This window comes from Condylostylus longicornis, unplaced genomic scaffold (assembly GCF_029603195.1).
Source record: "Condylostylus longicornis isolate FDR11 unplaced genomic scaffold, ASM2960319v2 ptg000072l, whole genome shotgun sequence".
Classification (NCBI taxonomy): Eukaryota; Metazoa; Arthropoda; class Insecta; order Diptera; family Dolichopodidae; genus Condylostylus; species Condylostylus longicornis.
In genome coordinates this window covers 921,047-940,082 of record NW_026578040.1, presented here as the reverse complement: position 1 = coordinate 940,082, position 19,036 = coordinate 921,047, and the positions used below count along the sequence as shown (strand labels likewise).

At 27.4% G+C, this 19,036-nt stretch overlaps 1 protein-coding gene across 1 annotated transcript in view; it reads left to right on the top strand.

Moving 5' to 3' along the window:
• Positions 1–8,110, top strand: part of LOC129612363 (beta-1,3-glucosyltransferase) — a 39,532-nt gene extending 31,422 nt beyond the window's left edge. The window contains exons 3-9 of the mRNA XM_055525920.1: positions 1,816–2,123; positions 2,213–2,349; positions 3,964–4,624; positions 6,931–7,063; positions 7,166–7,334; positions 7,394–7,658; positions 7,745–8,110. Coding sequence (XP_055381895.1) covers positions 1,816–2,123; positions 2,213–2,349; positions 3,964–4,624; positions 6,931–7,063; positions 7,166–7,334; positions 7,394–7,658; positions 7,745–8,110 — 2,039 coding nt within the window. The remainder of the gene's footprint in view (positions 1–1,815; positions 2,124–2,212; positions 2,350–3,963; positions 4,625–6,930; positions 7,064–7,165; positions 7,335–7,393; positions 7,659–7,744) is intronic.
• Positions 8,111–19,036: the final 10,926 nt, after the last annotated feature.

Below are 19,036 nucleotides of genomic sequence, written 5' to 3'. Positions count from 1 at the left end.
TTAATTTTTCACTTATAATGTTATGTAGTATTATGATATGACAATAAATTGCATGAAATGAAGATGATATGATTTCATAATACAAGTGCTAAAGTTGTCTTAGCCTAAATAACCTGGCTAAAACCATATAATTGACGATTTTTTTGCTTGGAAAAAAAACAAGAAAATCAAAGCTTTATAACGTACATTTACATTAAAGTAATCCGTAATTTGCGTTACGAATTACTTTAAGTATCCAATTTGTTTTATAATTTTTAATAAATTAAAAATTGCAAAATAAGTTTAAAAAACCCATAATATACATAAACTCCTAAAACTCAGTTATATTAATGTAATTAGCAAAAATAAAAAGAAACTATTTATACACAATATTATCAAATGTAGCTTTCATTAAACAACCTTTCGTTTAAAAATATCTTCATATTTAAATGAATAAAAAAAGCCAAAAAAAATATATTATAAAATTATGCCTCACTCTAAATAATTATTTTGTTAACTTTTAACAAATTATTTTCACCTGATATTCAATTAAATTTTTCACTTTTTTTTCTTTTCAATTCAATTCAGGAAATCCTAAAACATGCTCATCAAACAAAAATATTTTTTTAAATACTTTATTCATTAAAAACATAAAAACAAAACAAGATTGAGATAACAAGCAATCAAAATTTTTTAAACATAAATTAATTTTTTTTTTCTTTGTTGGTAGTCTTATTGAAGTCTGAAGTATTTTTTTTCCATAGATTAAGTTACTAAAGCCAGACAAGACTAGTTTTCACAATTCTAGAATAATTCATCTACAGGATCCTTAAAAATATATTTTTTCCACTTGAGGAACTTTTAAACAAGAAGCAGAAAAGTTTTTATTATTACCACATCTTTTCTATGCTATTTTGTTCTTCTACCTTTTTCCTATAAAAATGGGAAACAACACAAACAACATATAAAAGTGCTATGTAAGTATCAATCGTCATCCTTGTTGCATGTTGCATAACTGTAAACTACATAATTCATTTTCTTTGAATAAACTCCATCATAGTATACTATACTTGGAAATCTCATTAGGATCCTTGTAGGGTGTGATTGAAAAGAATAACAACAAAATAAAATTTGAAAATAAAAATGCAAATGTTTTTGTCATGTATACACATGCAAAAAAAAACTTTATGATTTTCGAACATGCTGACGTGCCAAATTGAAGAGGCATTACGTCAAGAAATTCAATTGAGATACTTGAAGAAAAATGAGAAAAAATAACGAATAAATGAAAAATTTAATTGACTACAGTCAATCTTCAAAAAAAAAATTGTGCCAGTTGAGAAATTGGGATTTTAAAGTACGGAAACCTTTTCAACTAGGCTAGAAAATATTTACATTTTAATTTAAAAGCAATATTTTTTTATGAAGGAAAACCTATACATTAATTATGGTTTTGAGTAATTAATATTTTATAGTCATAAAATGATTAATAATTGAATAGTGTTGATAAAATGATGAAAATAAAAAAAAATAAGAAACTTAAATATATTGAAACCGCGACATCCAAACTGCAGATAAAATTGCAAATAAGACGTAAATAAACCATATGAAAACAATTTTGCTAAGTCAAAATTTTTACTTTGCAAATCGAAAATATTGCTTATAAATTGTGATTCGGGTGAAAAAATTATTTTTCGCTGCGAGTGCTTTCTTTAGTTCGAAATTCGGATCACCGATAGGTTTGCGCTTTATTTGCAATTTGAAGAATATTTTTTTAATTTTTGATCATATAAAAGATAATTCTTGTTGAAATTTCTTTTTTTCTGTGATTTTCAGCCCCAAGTAATATTCTCATATTGATATTAAGTCAACAAAATGATTACAATATTCAACTAGCTTATAATTTACGTTTTGATCTTCTTAATCAATCTTTATTGTTTTCAAGAGAAAATTTAATCAATGTTTACCTTACTCATGAAGTTTTCAGTCATATCGGAGATTGGACCATCTTATATTTACTACCCAGTTTAATGAAAACAAATATAATTAATGAAAATATTAAATGGATTCTTTTCTGTGAAGATCAAAGTAAAATTAATTTAAAAAATCTAATTAAAGGTTTAAGTACAGTAGATTATACAAAGGTAATTAATTAAACAAAAATAAAACTTTGAATTATTTATTAAACTTAAAAAAAATCTTTAATTTTAATACAAAGTGAATTCAATTGCAGGAAATCTATTTAGGGCATGCTTTACATGATCAGGAAGCAACTATTATTCATCATTTCGCATTTTACGAAAATCCTAAATGGTTTCCCTATCCATTGTTGAGAGCTGGAGTAGCATTTTCAAAACCTTTATTAAACACGTAAGTATTTATGTAAAAGTACATTAATCCTTTCGATCCGGCTGGTATACAAATGTACCAGTAAAGTCGAAACATCCCTAAAAGTTAAATATGACATTGTATTTGGTTCTCTGCTGTACCATTTCATTTTATCATGATTCGACACGCTAAATTTTAACGCGAATTTCATGATCACAGACAGTTTATTTTATATAAAGCTATAACAGATTCCCCATGTGAATCATATGTTAATTACAGTATTCAAAAGGTATTAGAAGGAAATGCGCTTTTTTGGATTAAGGTAGGGACATATTCTTGATATAATTTTAACACTATTTCAGAAATAGTGTTTCATATTCAGAAATCCGTGTTTCCAATAAGTCTCTAAAAAATCGATTGAGCTTTAACGCAGTTATTCGTTACAGACTCTAAACCTTTCATTGCCTGTCATCCCTCTCGAAAAATACATAGAATTAATTTCTTTATTTTCCTTGTGTATTCCTATATTTCAGTAGCTTTTTCAATGAATATCAACTGTATAATATTTTTGAGAAAAAAATGAAATTATAGCACAACACTAGCAACAATGCAATTTATGTAAGACGGGTTTATTTATAGTTTATCAACATTTTAAATCGCTATTTAGTAAACTTACTCTTTAGTGAGATATCTCATTGGTTCATATGTATATAAAAAAGAAACATATCATATTATACAGCACTTTTTTTCTTAAATAAAAACTATCAAAGTTATGCTTAGAAATTAAATATGTCGAAAATAAAACTCGATTTATATGAGTGAATATATAATAAATGCTTGTCCACATTCATACAATCATATACGAGTACGACCCTAACCATTAATAATTCATATACTTGAATTTTTCAAATTATTTTTGTTCTTAATTCAATGTACCAGAAGTATAGTAAACTATTTTAATACCTAATTATATTTTTAAAAAACTATATTTTTAATCTTTAATTTTATATATGTATATAACTTTATGTAAATTAAAAAATTTAACAGTATTCTATTAATATAAAAAAATTCCATACTAAAAATTAAATATTTCTTCGACCATTATTAATTCACACAGTTGCAAAAGTTGTTTCAATAAGTTAGTGCCAAATATGACGCGTGGAAGGCCTGTTGTGAAAGAAGTTATGGAATATGGAAGTTATGCAAAATGGAAGAAGTTATGGTGAAATATTAAAAGAAATTAATTTAACTAGATCTACTGTATAGTGAGTATAATTAAAAATTTTAAAGCAAATGGTTCTACAGAGAATTTTGTAATAAAAAATAAAGGCGATGTTACGCAATTTTAATGAAGCTGGAATGAATTAAAAATGGTCGAAGAAATATTTAATTTTTAGTATGTGGTTTTTTTATATTAATAGAATATTGTTAATTTTTTTAATTTACATAAAGTTATATACATATATAAAATTAAAGATTAAAAATGTAGTTTTTAAAAAAATATAATTAGGTATTAAAATAGTTTACTATATTTCTGGAACATTGAATTAAAAACAAAAGTAATTTGAAAAATTCTGGTGTATGAATTATTAATGATTAGAGCTCGTACATTTTAATACAATTATGAAAAATTATTATTCTTCTTTTTCTTTGCAGTCTTGGAAATCTCATAACTGAAAAAACAAGACTACCTCGAACCGAATTTTTTATCGATGCATCCCACGAATTATCCTTTTTTATTTGGCAAAATATCAAAATTGAAAATAATAAATGGAAAATTTCATCCTTAACCATAAAAGAAAACAAACTTAAAAATTCTATAAAAACAGTAAATGAAGATTCCATAACTGATGATAATCATTATAGTACTTCCGATAAAATAAAAATAAATACGGAATCAAATTTGAAATACAATAGTATTCCTATGAATACAAATAGTAAAACACAGCACATAGTTATTGATAAAGACAGTAAAAATAGATATTTAGATAATAAAAAAAAAACTATATTTGCCGAATATAATGAACATCCAAATGTGCAAAACAAACGGAATGATGTCAAAGATACTGTAGCACAATATGATAAAATGAATGGCATTGGTACGAATAGTAAGAATTGGAATAATAACAGAGTCAACGATAGCACTAATAGTAACAGTAGTAATCATAATAAAAATAAAGAAAATGTAAAAACAAAGGAAGTAGACAACGTAAAGAAGAAACTTCTCCTCGTCAACGCATCATCATATTTTTGTACAAAAGAAGATAGTAATTGTGCTGTTTATCCAAATATAATTCAAGGAAATAGTTCTCTTTGTGTACGTGTTATGTAACAATATACAATAAAATATGTATAACACTTTCACACATGAATATTTATATACAGATGTAACTTTGCATTAAGAACGTCTGTTATGACAATATAAAAAACAACAAAAGTAATAAATTTTGCGCTACAAAAATATGATTTTGGAGAAACTATATAAGATGCTAATTTTTTTACTAACACAATTCTAAAAACAATTCTACTAAACACAATTCTAAAATTTTTTACTAACCATATTTTCAAAATCCGAAGTTTATTGATTTAGAAGTGAAATTAGAAATTCTTTTAAATGCCGTTATAATGCTTTATTGGGAAAATCCGATTTTTTTTTAAATTTTTTTAAATGGTTTAAAAACATTTTTATGGAATTCGAAAATTGAGCTAAATATTTGTTATTTTGCATCTAAATTCAGCTATAAAAATCAAAAGCAATATATTCAATTAAATATCGTTAAGAAACTTAGTAAATCGTTCCAAAAATCAATGCAAATTTCGAAAAACTCAATCAATTTCTTCCTAAAGCACATACAATGAAGCATCATATTTTGTATTATTATGTGCTTCGTCTGAAGCACATTGAAGCAATGCGATGTTGCGTAAGATATTTGTACAAATTACAAATTATTAAGTATAAAACTGGGGAATAGAACATTAATTGAAAATAAAATAATATAAGTATTAAAAATCATAAAATAAGTAGCTCATTTTTATTCCGCTAATTGGGCTTCACTATTTTATTGTAGTAATTAGTATCTGTTATTAATAAATTATATGGTTAAAAGAAACCAGACTAGGAAGACTAGGTAGCAGAAGTAACGTGTTCCGAGTTCATTCTTAATTTACTATGTGAATTCACTAATTGTGAGCACGAAACCTTTCTACGAAACGCAGATAAACACTCTCTAAGTCATCAATCTTACATTGTATAAATTTCATTCAGAAACCTAAGCTAAATTGCATTTATTTATCATGGAATTTTCAGTTTCAGTACTCATGCGTAAAAAAGGATATAGAATATCCTTTGGCATGACATTCACCACACGAGCTACAACAAATATCACAAAAAAATAAAAATTGATGACAGAATTTTATGAAATGCAATATACTTTAATTTTTTCACTCAGCGAATAACAGAGTTAACGCACAACACAGTGTTATTTTTGGACATCATCTATTTTTATGTTAAACTTCCAAATCTAAGTATTTTCAAATTATAGAACAACAACACAAAAAAGACAACTAAAATTATTGAGCAAAATAATAAAATTAGATTAAATGTAAAAATAAAGACTTGTATTTATATAACAGACATATGTATGTATATTTGTATACATAACATGTGTGTTTAAGATATACAAAACTTAATATTGAAACAAGAAACATATTATAAACTTAGAAAGTTTTCCCAAAAGAGGTGTCATTTCATTATTATTTTTTCATTTGTGGAAAATACAGTAGGAAGAAGGAAAAAATTTAAACTATAATGTATGCAATAATTGAAATGAAAAGAAAAAGCTTGTAATAAAAATTTGCATAATCAGTTTGGCTTTAATAAAATTTTTTAAATTTTATTAAAGTCAAACAAAAGAAAGACTACAAAAAAGTATTCATAGATAATAAGAGAGGTTATATGATGGCACCATATTTAGGATGTCGAGTTTGCAGTGGGAGCTTACTTGTCCATGGTATAGGGAAGCATAAATGAACTATGTTTAGAGAAATGTCGGTCTCTCTTTTTCTTTATGTTTGTCTATCTGTGTGTGCACGCGTACTCGTATATATATCTCAAGTTCGGCTAAACCGATTTTGATGAAATTTTATATATGAGTTTATGTCACGGATTGATCAACTTTTGAGGTATGTCTAACCTCCGGAACTGGATCTTTTTGCGCGCAATTTTACATTTTTGCGTACATAAAGAGAAATAATCAAACAAATTCTTTGAAATTCGATATTTAAAGCCTGAGTGTTGAAACAATGAGCCAATAAACTTTTTGGAAAGATCAGGGTTTGGAAACCGACCAAGGAGCCTTTTTTTCATTTTTTCATTTTTTTAAGTAGTAAAAAATTTATTACAGAACTTAAAATATTATATTGATGCTGTCAATAATATAATAAAAGCGTAACAAAACTTCCTCACGACTATCTTTCTTAGTGTGAAATAACTTTATATAACTTTTAACTTTATATAACTCATTTTTCTCAGGTTTTAAAAAAAGTAAAAAAAAATATCTTAAAAAATGTGCCTAGTAAAATTATGAGTATCTATAGATAAATAGAGGTTATTTTTTATTACAGATGGCTATAACTCCGCAAAAAATATATTTTGCAATCAAAACTTGTCACAAATTCCATAAGGAGAGAATTCCTATAATCGAAGCTACCTGGGGTCCACATGCTCCCGTTAAAAGATATTTTAGTGACATGCAAGGTATGACTCTTTTTTCGCTTTGTATGAAATGCAATTTTAATTTTATGTAAAAAATATTTGATTTGATATCCTTTATACACATGTATATTATTCTATTTTTAGATTTGTTTATTCCGACAATAATTACTGGAATTCCAAATACTGATTCAGGTCATTGCGCAAAAGCGTTAAAAATTATTAAAATAGCTGTGAACGAAATAGATATTATGAATAAAAAAAATAAGATTAAAATCGATTGGATTGTTCTATCAGATGACGACACTTTGTTAAGGTAGAATTTTTTGTTTCATCAAACGAAAAACGAAATTCCATATTTTTAATTCTTTAAAGCATTTCCGCAATCTGTGATATTCTGGGATGTTATAAATCTGTAAAATATGTTTATTTGGGAGAACGTTATGGTTATAGAATACATGCTAAAGATGGGTTTAATTATATTACGGGGGGCGGGGGTATTGTCTTTAATATTCCAACAGCTCGTATTATTATAGAATACTGCACTTGCCCGCAAGATTCCTCACCTGATGATATGATAATTGGAACATGCTTAAAAAATCTTGGTATAATTCCAATTCATTCTTCGAAATTTCATCAGGTATTATCAGTTCTAAAAACTATATCTTCATTTTTAAAATGTTTTATTATAAAAACAACGTAAAAAAATTTTTTTTCTTTACTTAGGCTAGACCAATTGATTACCCAACCGAAATTTTAAAAATTGAAACTCCAGTATCATTCCATAAATTCTGGCAAATTGATCCAGTCGATGTATATAACACATTTTTATATGGAAATTTGAGCCGGACACTACCTATCATATATAAATATAAACAGAAGAAAGAAAACTTATTTAAAACTCTTGATAGTAACTTTAGTAAAAACTGTGATAATATTCTAGATTGTAACAAAATTTCAATTAAAATAAACAAGCTCCAAAGTTCAAAAATCAAAGATGAAAATTTGGAACATAGAAGGAAACTACAAGCATTTTCCAAATCTACAACTCTGCTACCCAAAACAAAACTGTTTCAACATATCGATCTTTAATAAAAGAAAAATTAGAAAATTGTTTTTTTTTTGTATTTTTATTGTTAAATTAAGTTGGGTCAAACCAATGGTTTGTAATGTAGCCTTTGTCCCTTCATTGACACTCTCAAAATTCGATACAATTATTGACACCGAAATTGTTATAGCGCTTTTCAAGAATTTAAAATTATTAATCACATCAATTAATTATAGATTCTAATTATTTGACGCTTTCTTCATTATTTGTTTATTAGTTAATAACTTTTATTTAAATTGTAGCCTTCTTATTTTAAAGAATAAAAAAGGAATATTACAAAATTTATTTTATGCAAAAAAATAGTGAAAATCATTAAGAATTTCAATATGTAAATTTAGCGATGTTTTTAATATGGTTGTTGCACTTTTGGAATGAATGGACGTTTAATTTTATATATTTATATGTATAAGCAAAATAAAAAAAAATATTTAACGATTGTAAAATGGGGGTGTCAATAATTGATCAAATTTTCGATAAATTTCTATTATTGACGTGGGGTGACTTGGTTGGATAAAATAGCTTAAAACATACGAATCGGTTTTCAAATATAATTATTTTTACGGACCACATTGTGTATACAGGTAGGTCATGTGATGGCAACAAATTTTGCATATCGAGTTTTCGGTGAGAACGTGCTTTTCCATGGTAGGGAAGTGTAAATAAACTATTTTTAGCAACCTTTCGGTCTACCGGTCTGTTTGTCTGTGTGTACACGCGTGTATCTTAAGTTCGGCTGAACCGATTTTGTTGAAATATGTAAGTTTACTTCGACTATGGCACGGATTGGTCAAGATATATCAGATATATATATCAGGCCTCCGGAACTGCACTTTTTAGCGGGCCTGTTTTACATTTTTGACCATTTTAAAGAAGATATTCAACCGATTTACTTGAAATTTCATATATAAACTTCATTCGACAGTACGTGGAACTAACTTTTGGAAAAAATCAGATGTCAGCAACTGATGTTTACTACGGGCCAAATATACATTTTTCCGTATATAAAGAAAAATAATCAATTGATTTCATTGAAATTTAATATTTATATTATTCGTATTAAAACAATGAACATATAAATTTTTTGGAAGGATCAGGACCTCGGAAACTGATCTGAGAGCCGATTTTACATTTTTTGCCATATCTACGGAACGAATTGATGTAATGTCTTGAAATGTGATATTTGGGTTCTGATTGTTACCGAAACTAGCTAGAGAGCTGTTTTTGGAATTCAGGTAGCACAAAGCGAAACTATACTAAGAACCAAATTTACATTTTTCTAGGTATCTTAACTATAAGATTACTAATGTCCTAAAAATTGTAAAGAAGTACGTCAATAATTTTACATTTATACCATATCAATAGCTATATTTGGGTGTCAATAATTTTACCGTTAAGCAATGTCAGAAGTACATGGTGTCAATGATTGTACATTTTGGTATTCACGAAAACAAATTTAATTTTTAATATTATTATTCAACATTTGACAAATTTTTGGTATACGATTATGAATGAGAAATATCCAATATATATTTTACTTATGCTCAAAGTTTTATAATTCTCTATAGAATAGTTTTATGAGCAATACCGCTTAGGCCTTCTGCATTATTTTATGAACAATACCGCTTAGGCCTTCTACATTATTAAAATTACTTTTATTCATATACGGAAATATTTCAGTCTTTCAAATATTTAGTTTTTGATTTATGCAGTCTTTGAAATAAAGCAAAAATAAGAGTTAGAAGGATGCTAACATAATGCTCGATTTTAAGGATTAATTGCGTGATTTAAGAAAAATAGTTATATTTTTTAATGGCACGGAATTTACTGTTAGCTTTTTGCGTTATAGTAATTTGAAAAAGCTTGTAGAAGTTTAGTAAATATGTCAACGGAAGGACACAGTGAAACTAGTGAGGACATTTTTTTCAAAAATTTTTTGGAAAAGTGCTAAAAAACGGGTTTAGATTTTTTTTTATTCAAATGTACGCTAATAGAGTTATTAGCGTACATTAATAGAGCAGTAACTAAATAACTTCCGATTTATATTTGGTTAAAGTGATATTTGTTGATTATCCTTTCAAAATTGGCGCTTTGTTGCTTCTAATATGAAGTGTAATGTTTAAAATTCGACAAATAAATAATAAACAAGCAACAACAAAAAATTGTCTTCATTTAATAAATTCTTAGGCTCAGCTCAAAAATCTTGCATTCAAAAAACAAAACAGAAATTTCGCAACTCCAAATCTGGTTTGTAAAAAAGGGGGACGATATGTAGTGACCAAATAAAAAAAAAGAAAGAAACACGAACTGGTTGTAAAATGACTGAAGTTGAGCAGGTAAACTGTATAAGAAAAACAACTTTGCAGTATAAGTAAAACAGGTACATAAGCTACAACCTGTTGCCGAAATGAGGTGAGATAAGGCAGGATCACGGTACTTCTAAATAATTTTAATATCATTTCATTCAAATGTATGAAATATGCATTAAAAAAATTTAGCACGTTTTACTCTCAAAACTATGAGAGATAAAGGAAAATGTTATATCGCTTAAATTTTATATCTTATTGTAGTGCATCGAAAAAAAACAATAAAAAAATAAAAATTCTGATTCATCTCAAAAACTATAGTTCAAACCAAAATGGATTGTAAAACTGAAAATTAAGAGCAATCAATCGTTGGTTTTTCTATGGTTCCGTATGTGGCATGATTCCGAACTTATAAGCATTCAGTTATATACAAAAAAAATCTGATACCTTTTTTTCAACAGGCTGTATTTCATTGGTGGTAAGGACTTGAACTAATGCTAGTTCAAAAAATAAATATTGATGCCGCTTTTAATATTTATTTATATTGTACTTTACTTTTGTTAAAAAAAAATTTTAATAATTTTAATTTTTATTTAGAACATTTACAATTAATTTTTAGTTTTATTTATCGTGTTTGTAAAGCTTATTATAGTAATTTACAGCATTTTTTGTATATTGCCTCTTGATATAAAATATGTAACTTTTCCAGCAAGTAATTTATTTATAGTTATGTATTAAAAACAACAAATAACTTAGAAATTAAATTAACAAATAAAGAAATAATTTCTTCACCATGAATAGAGCAAATTTCACAAAAATAAAAAAAGTGATTTAACCTCTTATTTTAATGTATAAAAAATATTATGTATAAAATAAAAAATTTGATATATTTTTTGTAAAATATCTGTTTATTAAAATAAAATTACTTATAAACACTGTATTAGGGTAAATCCCACGTTGAAATTTTCTACATAGCACGTACTCGGGCAAATTTGAGGAAATTTTCATAAAAAGGAATTTTTTGCAACAGATATATCGTTTTGTGAATATATTGAACTCTTTAATTATGTTACGTATGCTTGCTTTTCAATTTTTATATGTTTCAACTGTCGACATAATGCTCAATCCACATTTCTGAGAAGCATTAATTATGTTGTAGACATTTGATGAAATAGTTAATTTATTTATTTATTCATGTTGAGCTTAAACACTTTACAAAAATTAAAATTAAAAAACACATGTATATATAAGTATATATACATCTTTTTTGGACTATAAGAAATAATTATTGACTTTAACATCATTATTGACTCGTCAGTGAAAAGTCAAGTCTGTGTTTGTTTCATCGACGCAGCATTCTACTGACAGGTAGGTTCATCTTTCCCATAATTAGGCCTATGAAAAGGAACCAAGAAAAGATCAGGGGAACGTGACCTAAAGTTAGAGTTGGTAACAATTTTATTTAAAATGTTGGGAGAAATTAAGTCAGTTTTCATAAGCTGAAAAATGAATAACACATCCGCGACATTACTCTTTTGCCTTGTATGGGTAAGTCAATATTAATTTAAGTCTGTATTTCATATGTATATTATTATAGTTGTGACCATACTTACAAAGCATATTCAAGATGAGGACGGACAAGGTACGAGTAGAGCGATTCCAAGACATAAGGATCATTAAACTCCTTTGACCAGCGTTTAATGAAAACCAACATTGAACTTGATTTGCATATGATATGGTTGTAGTGGTTTTTGAATGATAACTTGCTATCGAAGCAAACACCTATCCATAATCCATAATTGAATCGATTCGACTAAGAGTTTGGCCATTTAAATTATAGTTTGTTAAAAATGGCCGTCTTTCCCTAGAGCAGCACACTTGTGCACATTTATTCACATTAATTTTTAGGTTATTACTTAAACACCACTCGTAAAAGCGGTTAAAATCATCTTGAAGATTGTAGATTGCAGAAAGGGGCGATGTTGCACCGCGACCTAACAGATCTACTTCCTCGTTTCCTTCTATGTCAAGGTGTCTTTGTACCAAGCACGACGTGACTCGTTTGTCCTGACCCAACCGGTTGAATTTTCCGAGACAGTCCTTCACCTGGGAAGAATCCAGAGTCCTTATGGCAGCCTGACTGATCCAGGTTTATTTTTGCGCACCTTTCTTTAGCGTGTATTTCCGTATTCTCAAAGTTCCTCCTTGTACTTTCGAGCGAGGTTCTTTTTCCCCATGCCCCGTATGTTAAAAGCGGCACTACAATCATGGTATACATCCACCTCATGATAAAAGGGCTACATCCCCAAGACCTACTCGCGATTGAATCATTTGCAGAGCCTATTTTTTTGAAAATGTTCATGTCATCAGCATATATTAATACGTCACTGTGAGTCAACATGGAAACAACATTATTGACTGAAATTATGAACAGCAGTAGACCGAAGTGGCTACCTTAGGGGACACCAAAATTTGCCGAAAGAGGTGAAGAAATTGCTGAACGAAAGAGGACTCCTACCAGTTAGGTATGACTTTACTCAGGCTAAGTACTTGTCAGGGAATCCTAAAAGTTTCAATTTCGAAATAACTACATCATGTGGAAAAATGTCAAAGGCTTTTCTAAAGTTTGTGTAAAGTACGATCGTCTGATAGCTATTTTCCATATTATTTGAGAAAACTGTCATGGCTTCCACCAGGCTCATCACCGTGGATTTCTTTCTCAAGAAGCCATACTGACATCCACTGAAAATTAATGGCATACAATGGTAATAAAAATTGTCATATATCATCTACTCAAAAACCTAAAGAATTGCGGGTGATTTAGCAATAGGACGGTAATTTCTCACATCATTTTTATTTTTTTTCTTATAAATTGGTCTAATAAAAGCTTCCTTCCGCACGGAAGGAAAAATTCCCGAGGAATCAGACTTAATAAAAATTAAAGTTAAGGTGTACGCCAGAGAAGAGCAGCACCTGCTTAAAATAATCTCAGACTAGATCCCAAATTGGAGGAATATTTTTCAACCCAGAAGAGTTTGTGACAAAATTTGTAAAGATAATTTTAAGTGCCGAAAATCGTCAACATTTATTTAAAAAGATGAAAAGTAGTAAGATTCGGCAAAAAAGTTACGAAAAAATTCGAAAGTAGTTTGGAAATTATTATTTGCATTCCTGCCGAATTTCAAAAAGGTTGGATAACTATCATATTTCGTCTTATGGTTTATGAACTTCAAAAAAACTTTGGGATTATTTATTATGTTATCCGAAACTTTATATAAGTATGTATATAATAGTTGCAACGTTATTTTGCTGCCAGTTTAAAAATATATTTAAGGATAAACATCTAAACGAAACCAGATAATAAAGTATTGGCTGTTCTCCACTACTTTACTATACCACGAAGTATAAAAACAATAGCGAGTTTTTCACTTCTTTCATTGCTTGCAAAATTTTCAAACCCAATAACTTTATTCTTCTTTTGCGCTTTTATCAACACGAGGTAAAAGACTTATTTCATTAAAAATTAAGCTACATATTTCATAGGTTGGCGTTGACTTTTCCGAAAATATCCTGAAGGTATTCAAAAAGGTCTTAATAAAATGCAGGTTTAATTTTTATTTTTTCTAGCATTTTGCTTAACAAACTTGACAGTAATTGAAATATTTCCTTAAAAATCTGTGACATTTCGAACTTTGCTTCATTATCGATACAGCTAATATTTTCTCATCGATACTGAACCTACGGTCTTTGGTCTTTATATCTGAACATTTTATTTAATATTAAAATAAAATTGAGAGAAGTATATGATAAATTTTTGGTTAAAGTCCAAATTTTTGTTTTTGCGTTTACTTTCTTAATTTATATACTTATATCACACTTAATTTTACTTATTACCTTTAGCTTGTTTATCACTTTTGAAAATAATTTTTGACTCGATTACAGCAGGTCCTCCATTTACGACGCACCTGATATACGCCGATTTGTAGTTACGACGCTTTTTCAAAATATGAAGAAAAAGAAAAAAATTTATAACGCTCATATGTTATTTTCAGATATCATATGTCTTATTTTCAGATTAAGGAAATTTTTTCCAGATTAACCGAAAACTTTTACAAAATAAACGGAGTCATTTCCAAAATTAACGAAATCTTTTTCAAAATAAATGAAACCCTTCATTCCATTCACATACATACATACATAATTCGAAAAAGTTTTTTTTTTGGAATAAGTTTCATTTAATTTGGAAAAGGCTTCGCATATTTTGGAAAGGGCTTCGTTTATATGTAAAAGGTTTGCCTTAATCTGAAAATTCTATATATGATCTCAGAAAGTAGTTTTTGTTACTATTGTTATTAAGTTTTGCTTTTGATTTTTTTGTGATAAAAACGAATTCATAAGTGTATAAAGTATGCAATATAAAATATAGATATACAAAGGTATACATACATATATAACATACAAATGTATTAATTCATTTGTATCATTTTATTTAAATACGTTCCTATATAAATATACATGATGTATGTTTAAAATTGTACAAAATTCAGATATTCCTGGGATCATAGACTTCGATTTATTAAAAAATTCAATGTTTTTTCTAAGGCTGGAAAATTTGTGTTTCGGTAATGTGTAGTCCATAAAATATGGCATACAACATTTACAGAACATATTTCTTTATTTTTTATTTATCACTAATACTTCACACAAACTGCACTACATTTTACTAATTTTTAAAATCATAGCTGATGCCGCCAAGTGATAGGGACCTTAAGCTTTTTGACTTGAAAAAAAAATTTGTTCGAAGTTGGCATCTCGTGAGTTGACTAATAGAAAAAGGGAAAATGTCTTGATGAAGAATAATATGGGGATAACAAGCTGAAGGAAAGAGAGTGCCTGAATTTACCTACACCAAGAGAACATAGTACATCAATGAAGCCTGTTACTTTAAAAACCTTAGATTACTAGATAGAAGCGCAATGGCATGATAAACTAGAATGGCTAAAAATATATGTATTTGTTTCAATATGGTATGTCATTTGTATACTTATACTTTTTGCCTATCCCACCATTTTTAACCTGCCACTCCGTTCAATGGCGACAATATCGGGCTGGTGCACGTCATTGTACATAACCATGAATCAGTTTCTTCCGTCATTGAGTTTACTAGGTAGGTGACGAGTCTACCGGTGCTGCAGTTTACTTTAGGAATAATTGAAGTGTTCGTATGTAAGTGTTAATTTGGTTTGTAGTGACTCTTTCTACATGTAGTGACTCTTTAACTACATATCTGACGTTATTACCCACAATCGATAACCAATTGTTAAATAACCGATAGTCATACATTTAAAAGTCTTGTTATCTTAATTTTTTTGTTTTTAATTTTGTGTAAAAATTTAAGCATCCCATCTAAAGTTACTTAATTTTGATACAAATGGTTTACTTCCAAACCACTCTTAGAATGGAGTCTTGATGACTGAATACATGACTTAAAATATTGTATGTGTAAAGTTCCAAATAGTCAAATTCAATGTCAAATGTCATTTTGCGTCTAATTATAAATTTGCAGAAACCCGATGAATATTTAAGTCAAAGCAGTATAAACCATTTCAAAATTTTATTTTATTTACAACAGCTTAATTTCATGTTTTATAAAAATTTTCACTTGACCATTCTCAAAAACTTCTCTGCCACCTATTATTATCTATTTGACTTACAGATAATAGATTTTGACGGGATGAGAGTACCGCTAAAAAAATTTCTAGTGTTCCACTTTTTCTTGTCCATTTACAATATCGAAGAAATATTAATTTGCCTTATTTTCTAACACTTATAAATTCTCCATTAATTCAAAGCGAAATTGATATTTAAATTTTCGTTGAGGTGGCTTGAAATACAAATTAGACTGCTTTTCTATATGATATGTTGTCCCTTAATCAATTGACATATAAAATTTATTTTGAGTAATAAAATATACCAAATAAAAATATACCAGGTTCTCTGTATTTAAAATAAATAATTTTTTTGATGCAGCGTTTAATTCTTTTTGTGTATGGATTGGCATATTGGTTGAAATGAACCTAGTGTCATACCACCTGTATTCTTTTATTCTGCTTCCAATAAACTTCTGCTTCAAATAAGTTTTAAGTTTTTGGGTGATTTCACCGATGTTGTAGAAATAGTTACTCCCAAACAGATTAACTTTATTAGTAATTCGGGTCTGAAAATTATTTTGATTTAAATAATTTCTTTTATACGTTTTTGCTAATGCCATATATATATACATATCTATGTATGTACATGTCTATGAAATTATTTTACAAAATTTTGCTTTATTTTTTTTTGTGAAATTTTTAAATATTCTTTGTGACTCTCAGTTCATTTAGTCTGGTTTTTCATTTTATTTAGTAATTTTTTTTTTGCTTTGAAAAATTCGAATTTTTTCTTAATACGTTCTTCAGATGAAATTTACCAATCGGTTTTTATATTTCAAATTAAAAAACATACATACATACATATGTATGTAGAATCAGTAGAGCAAAACATATTATTCATCAATTTCCTTCAGACAAATATGTGATTAGCGACACCCCTTTTATTTAAACTCTACATAAATTTCGAATTTATTTTTGAGTTTGTCTGAGCTTGGTGGCCTGATAGATATGTATGCATATATGACACTAAATTTTGCTATAAAAAAACATAAATGAGATTATTTACGTACGAACCCAGCCCATTATAAAGTTAGGTTGAAGTTCAGCTGAATTTGGAGCGGAGGCTTTACATTACCAACATCGATATATAGACTCTTTTATATTGTTGTCGTTCATTTTATAAATCATTTTTTTACTTCCATAAACATACTTATTTGTGTTTCCAGGAATTATTCTTTTTAGTCTATTTCTCCAACAATGGAAACAACAATATTCAGATGGCTTTTAAATAATTAAAGTTCTTGAGAAAAGAAATCCAGTTTCTGGTTATAGATTTTGTGTTTATTGTTTATAAGACTATTTTTTTCGTTAAACAAAATTTGGGGTTTCTTTGAGTAGTATTTTTTCATTTGATTACCACTTATTTATCTTTGGTACTGTCTTATTTATTGTTTTTTAAATAATTGGATTTAGGTTTAAAAGATTTTATTTATTTTTAAACTACGCCTGTCATTTATTTTATTTGTATTTCTATAATCGCTTTCAAAATTTTTGTGGAAATTTTTTAAATTTCTCCCAGTTATTTTTATTATGGAAAAACTGACAATCAATGGGCAACTCTTTTTTCAATTGCATCTGTCTCTCTATTGTGAATGGAACCAGTACTGCCCTATGATCACTATTATATAAAAGTGTAGCCAGTTGATCCCGATTGCTAATAAATTTGGCATTAATTCTAGTATCTTTAAAGATCAAATCGAAAAAAGATTTTGTGTGTGTGGTAATGTTTCTGTAGTATTTTGTACAAGGAATTAGAAATATTAAAGGCAGGAACATCTTGAAAAAACAATGAAGCCTAATTTTTCTAGTTATCTCATTCTTTGCTCCGAGCATTTTCAAATTCGTAGCAGGAGCCTATTTATTTTATTTTCTTATCTGGCCTCTACTATAAAATATGTGTAATTTGTTAGAAAGATAACTTAAAACTTTTTTTTAAAGTAGAAACAAAAAAATATTTCAAAATATTTTTTCATTTTAAATATCTGTAAAAAAAAATTTTAACAAAACTCATTATTTTTTTTTCTCTTGAATAAATTTACTTTATAAATTTTATAATTTATAAAGTAAATTTATATACAATATTTTAAATTAGAAGGCCAATTTAAAATATTGTATGTATGATATATTTTATCAAATACAAATTAATTTTGCTTTTATTACATTCGATTTTAGTATAAAAAACAAAAACGAATGTTTTCTTTCCAACATTAAAACTTAAGAAATTTACGAATTACAATTAAAATTTACGACATATAATTAAAATTACGAATTAAATTTAACACTTTTAAATATTTGTTTAAATTATTAAATAAATTATATTCACATATGTACATACATGTAGTGGGAAACTACCATTTGTTCTTTTAAATGAGAACAACAATTTGAAATTGTACACTTCTTTCTCTTTACAAAGATTTTTTCTTTTCTTATAAATCTTTTCAAAAAAATTCATTTTGGGCAGTTAATTCATTTTAGGCATTTAGATAGGTCCATTCTAAATGAATTTTAACAATTCGCCGCGGTGAATCACTATTGTTTTCTAATTAATTTTGTTATAATTGTTTTCTAATTAATTAAAAAATAATAAGCTATTTCTCGCGAGCATATTATTTTTTCACCAAAAATTATTAACCTTGTGGCTTATTATTAATTAATTAAAAATTGATTAAATTGTTTTTTAAGTTAAGTCTTCGTAAAAGACCTTATATTAAAATTCAAAATTTGTCCCTTGAAGAAGTCTAGAATTTTTAAAAATCCTTCATCAATATTTTTTTAAAATAGTTTCCATAAAAACAGAAAAGATTAATTTTTCTCATGTTAACCGTATGTGTACCATCACGCCATTTTAAATCATATGTTTATAAATAGTCGATACATCGACTGGTCACTTAAAAAA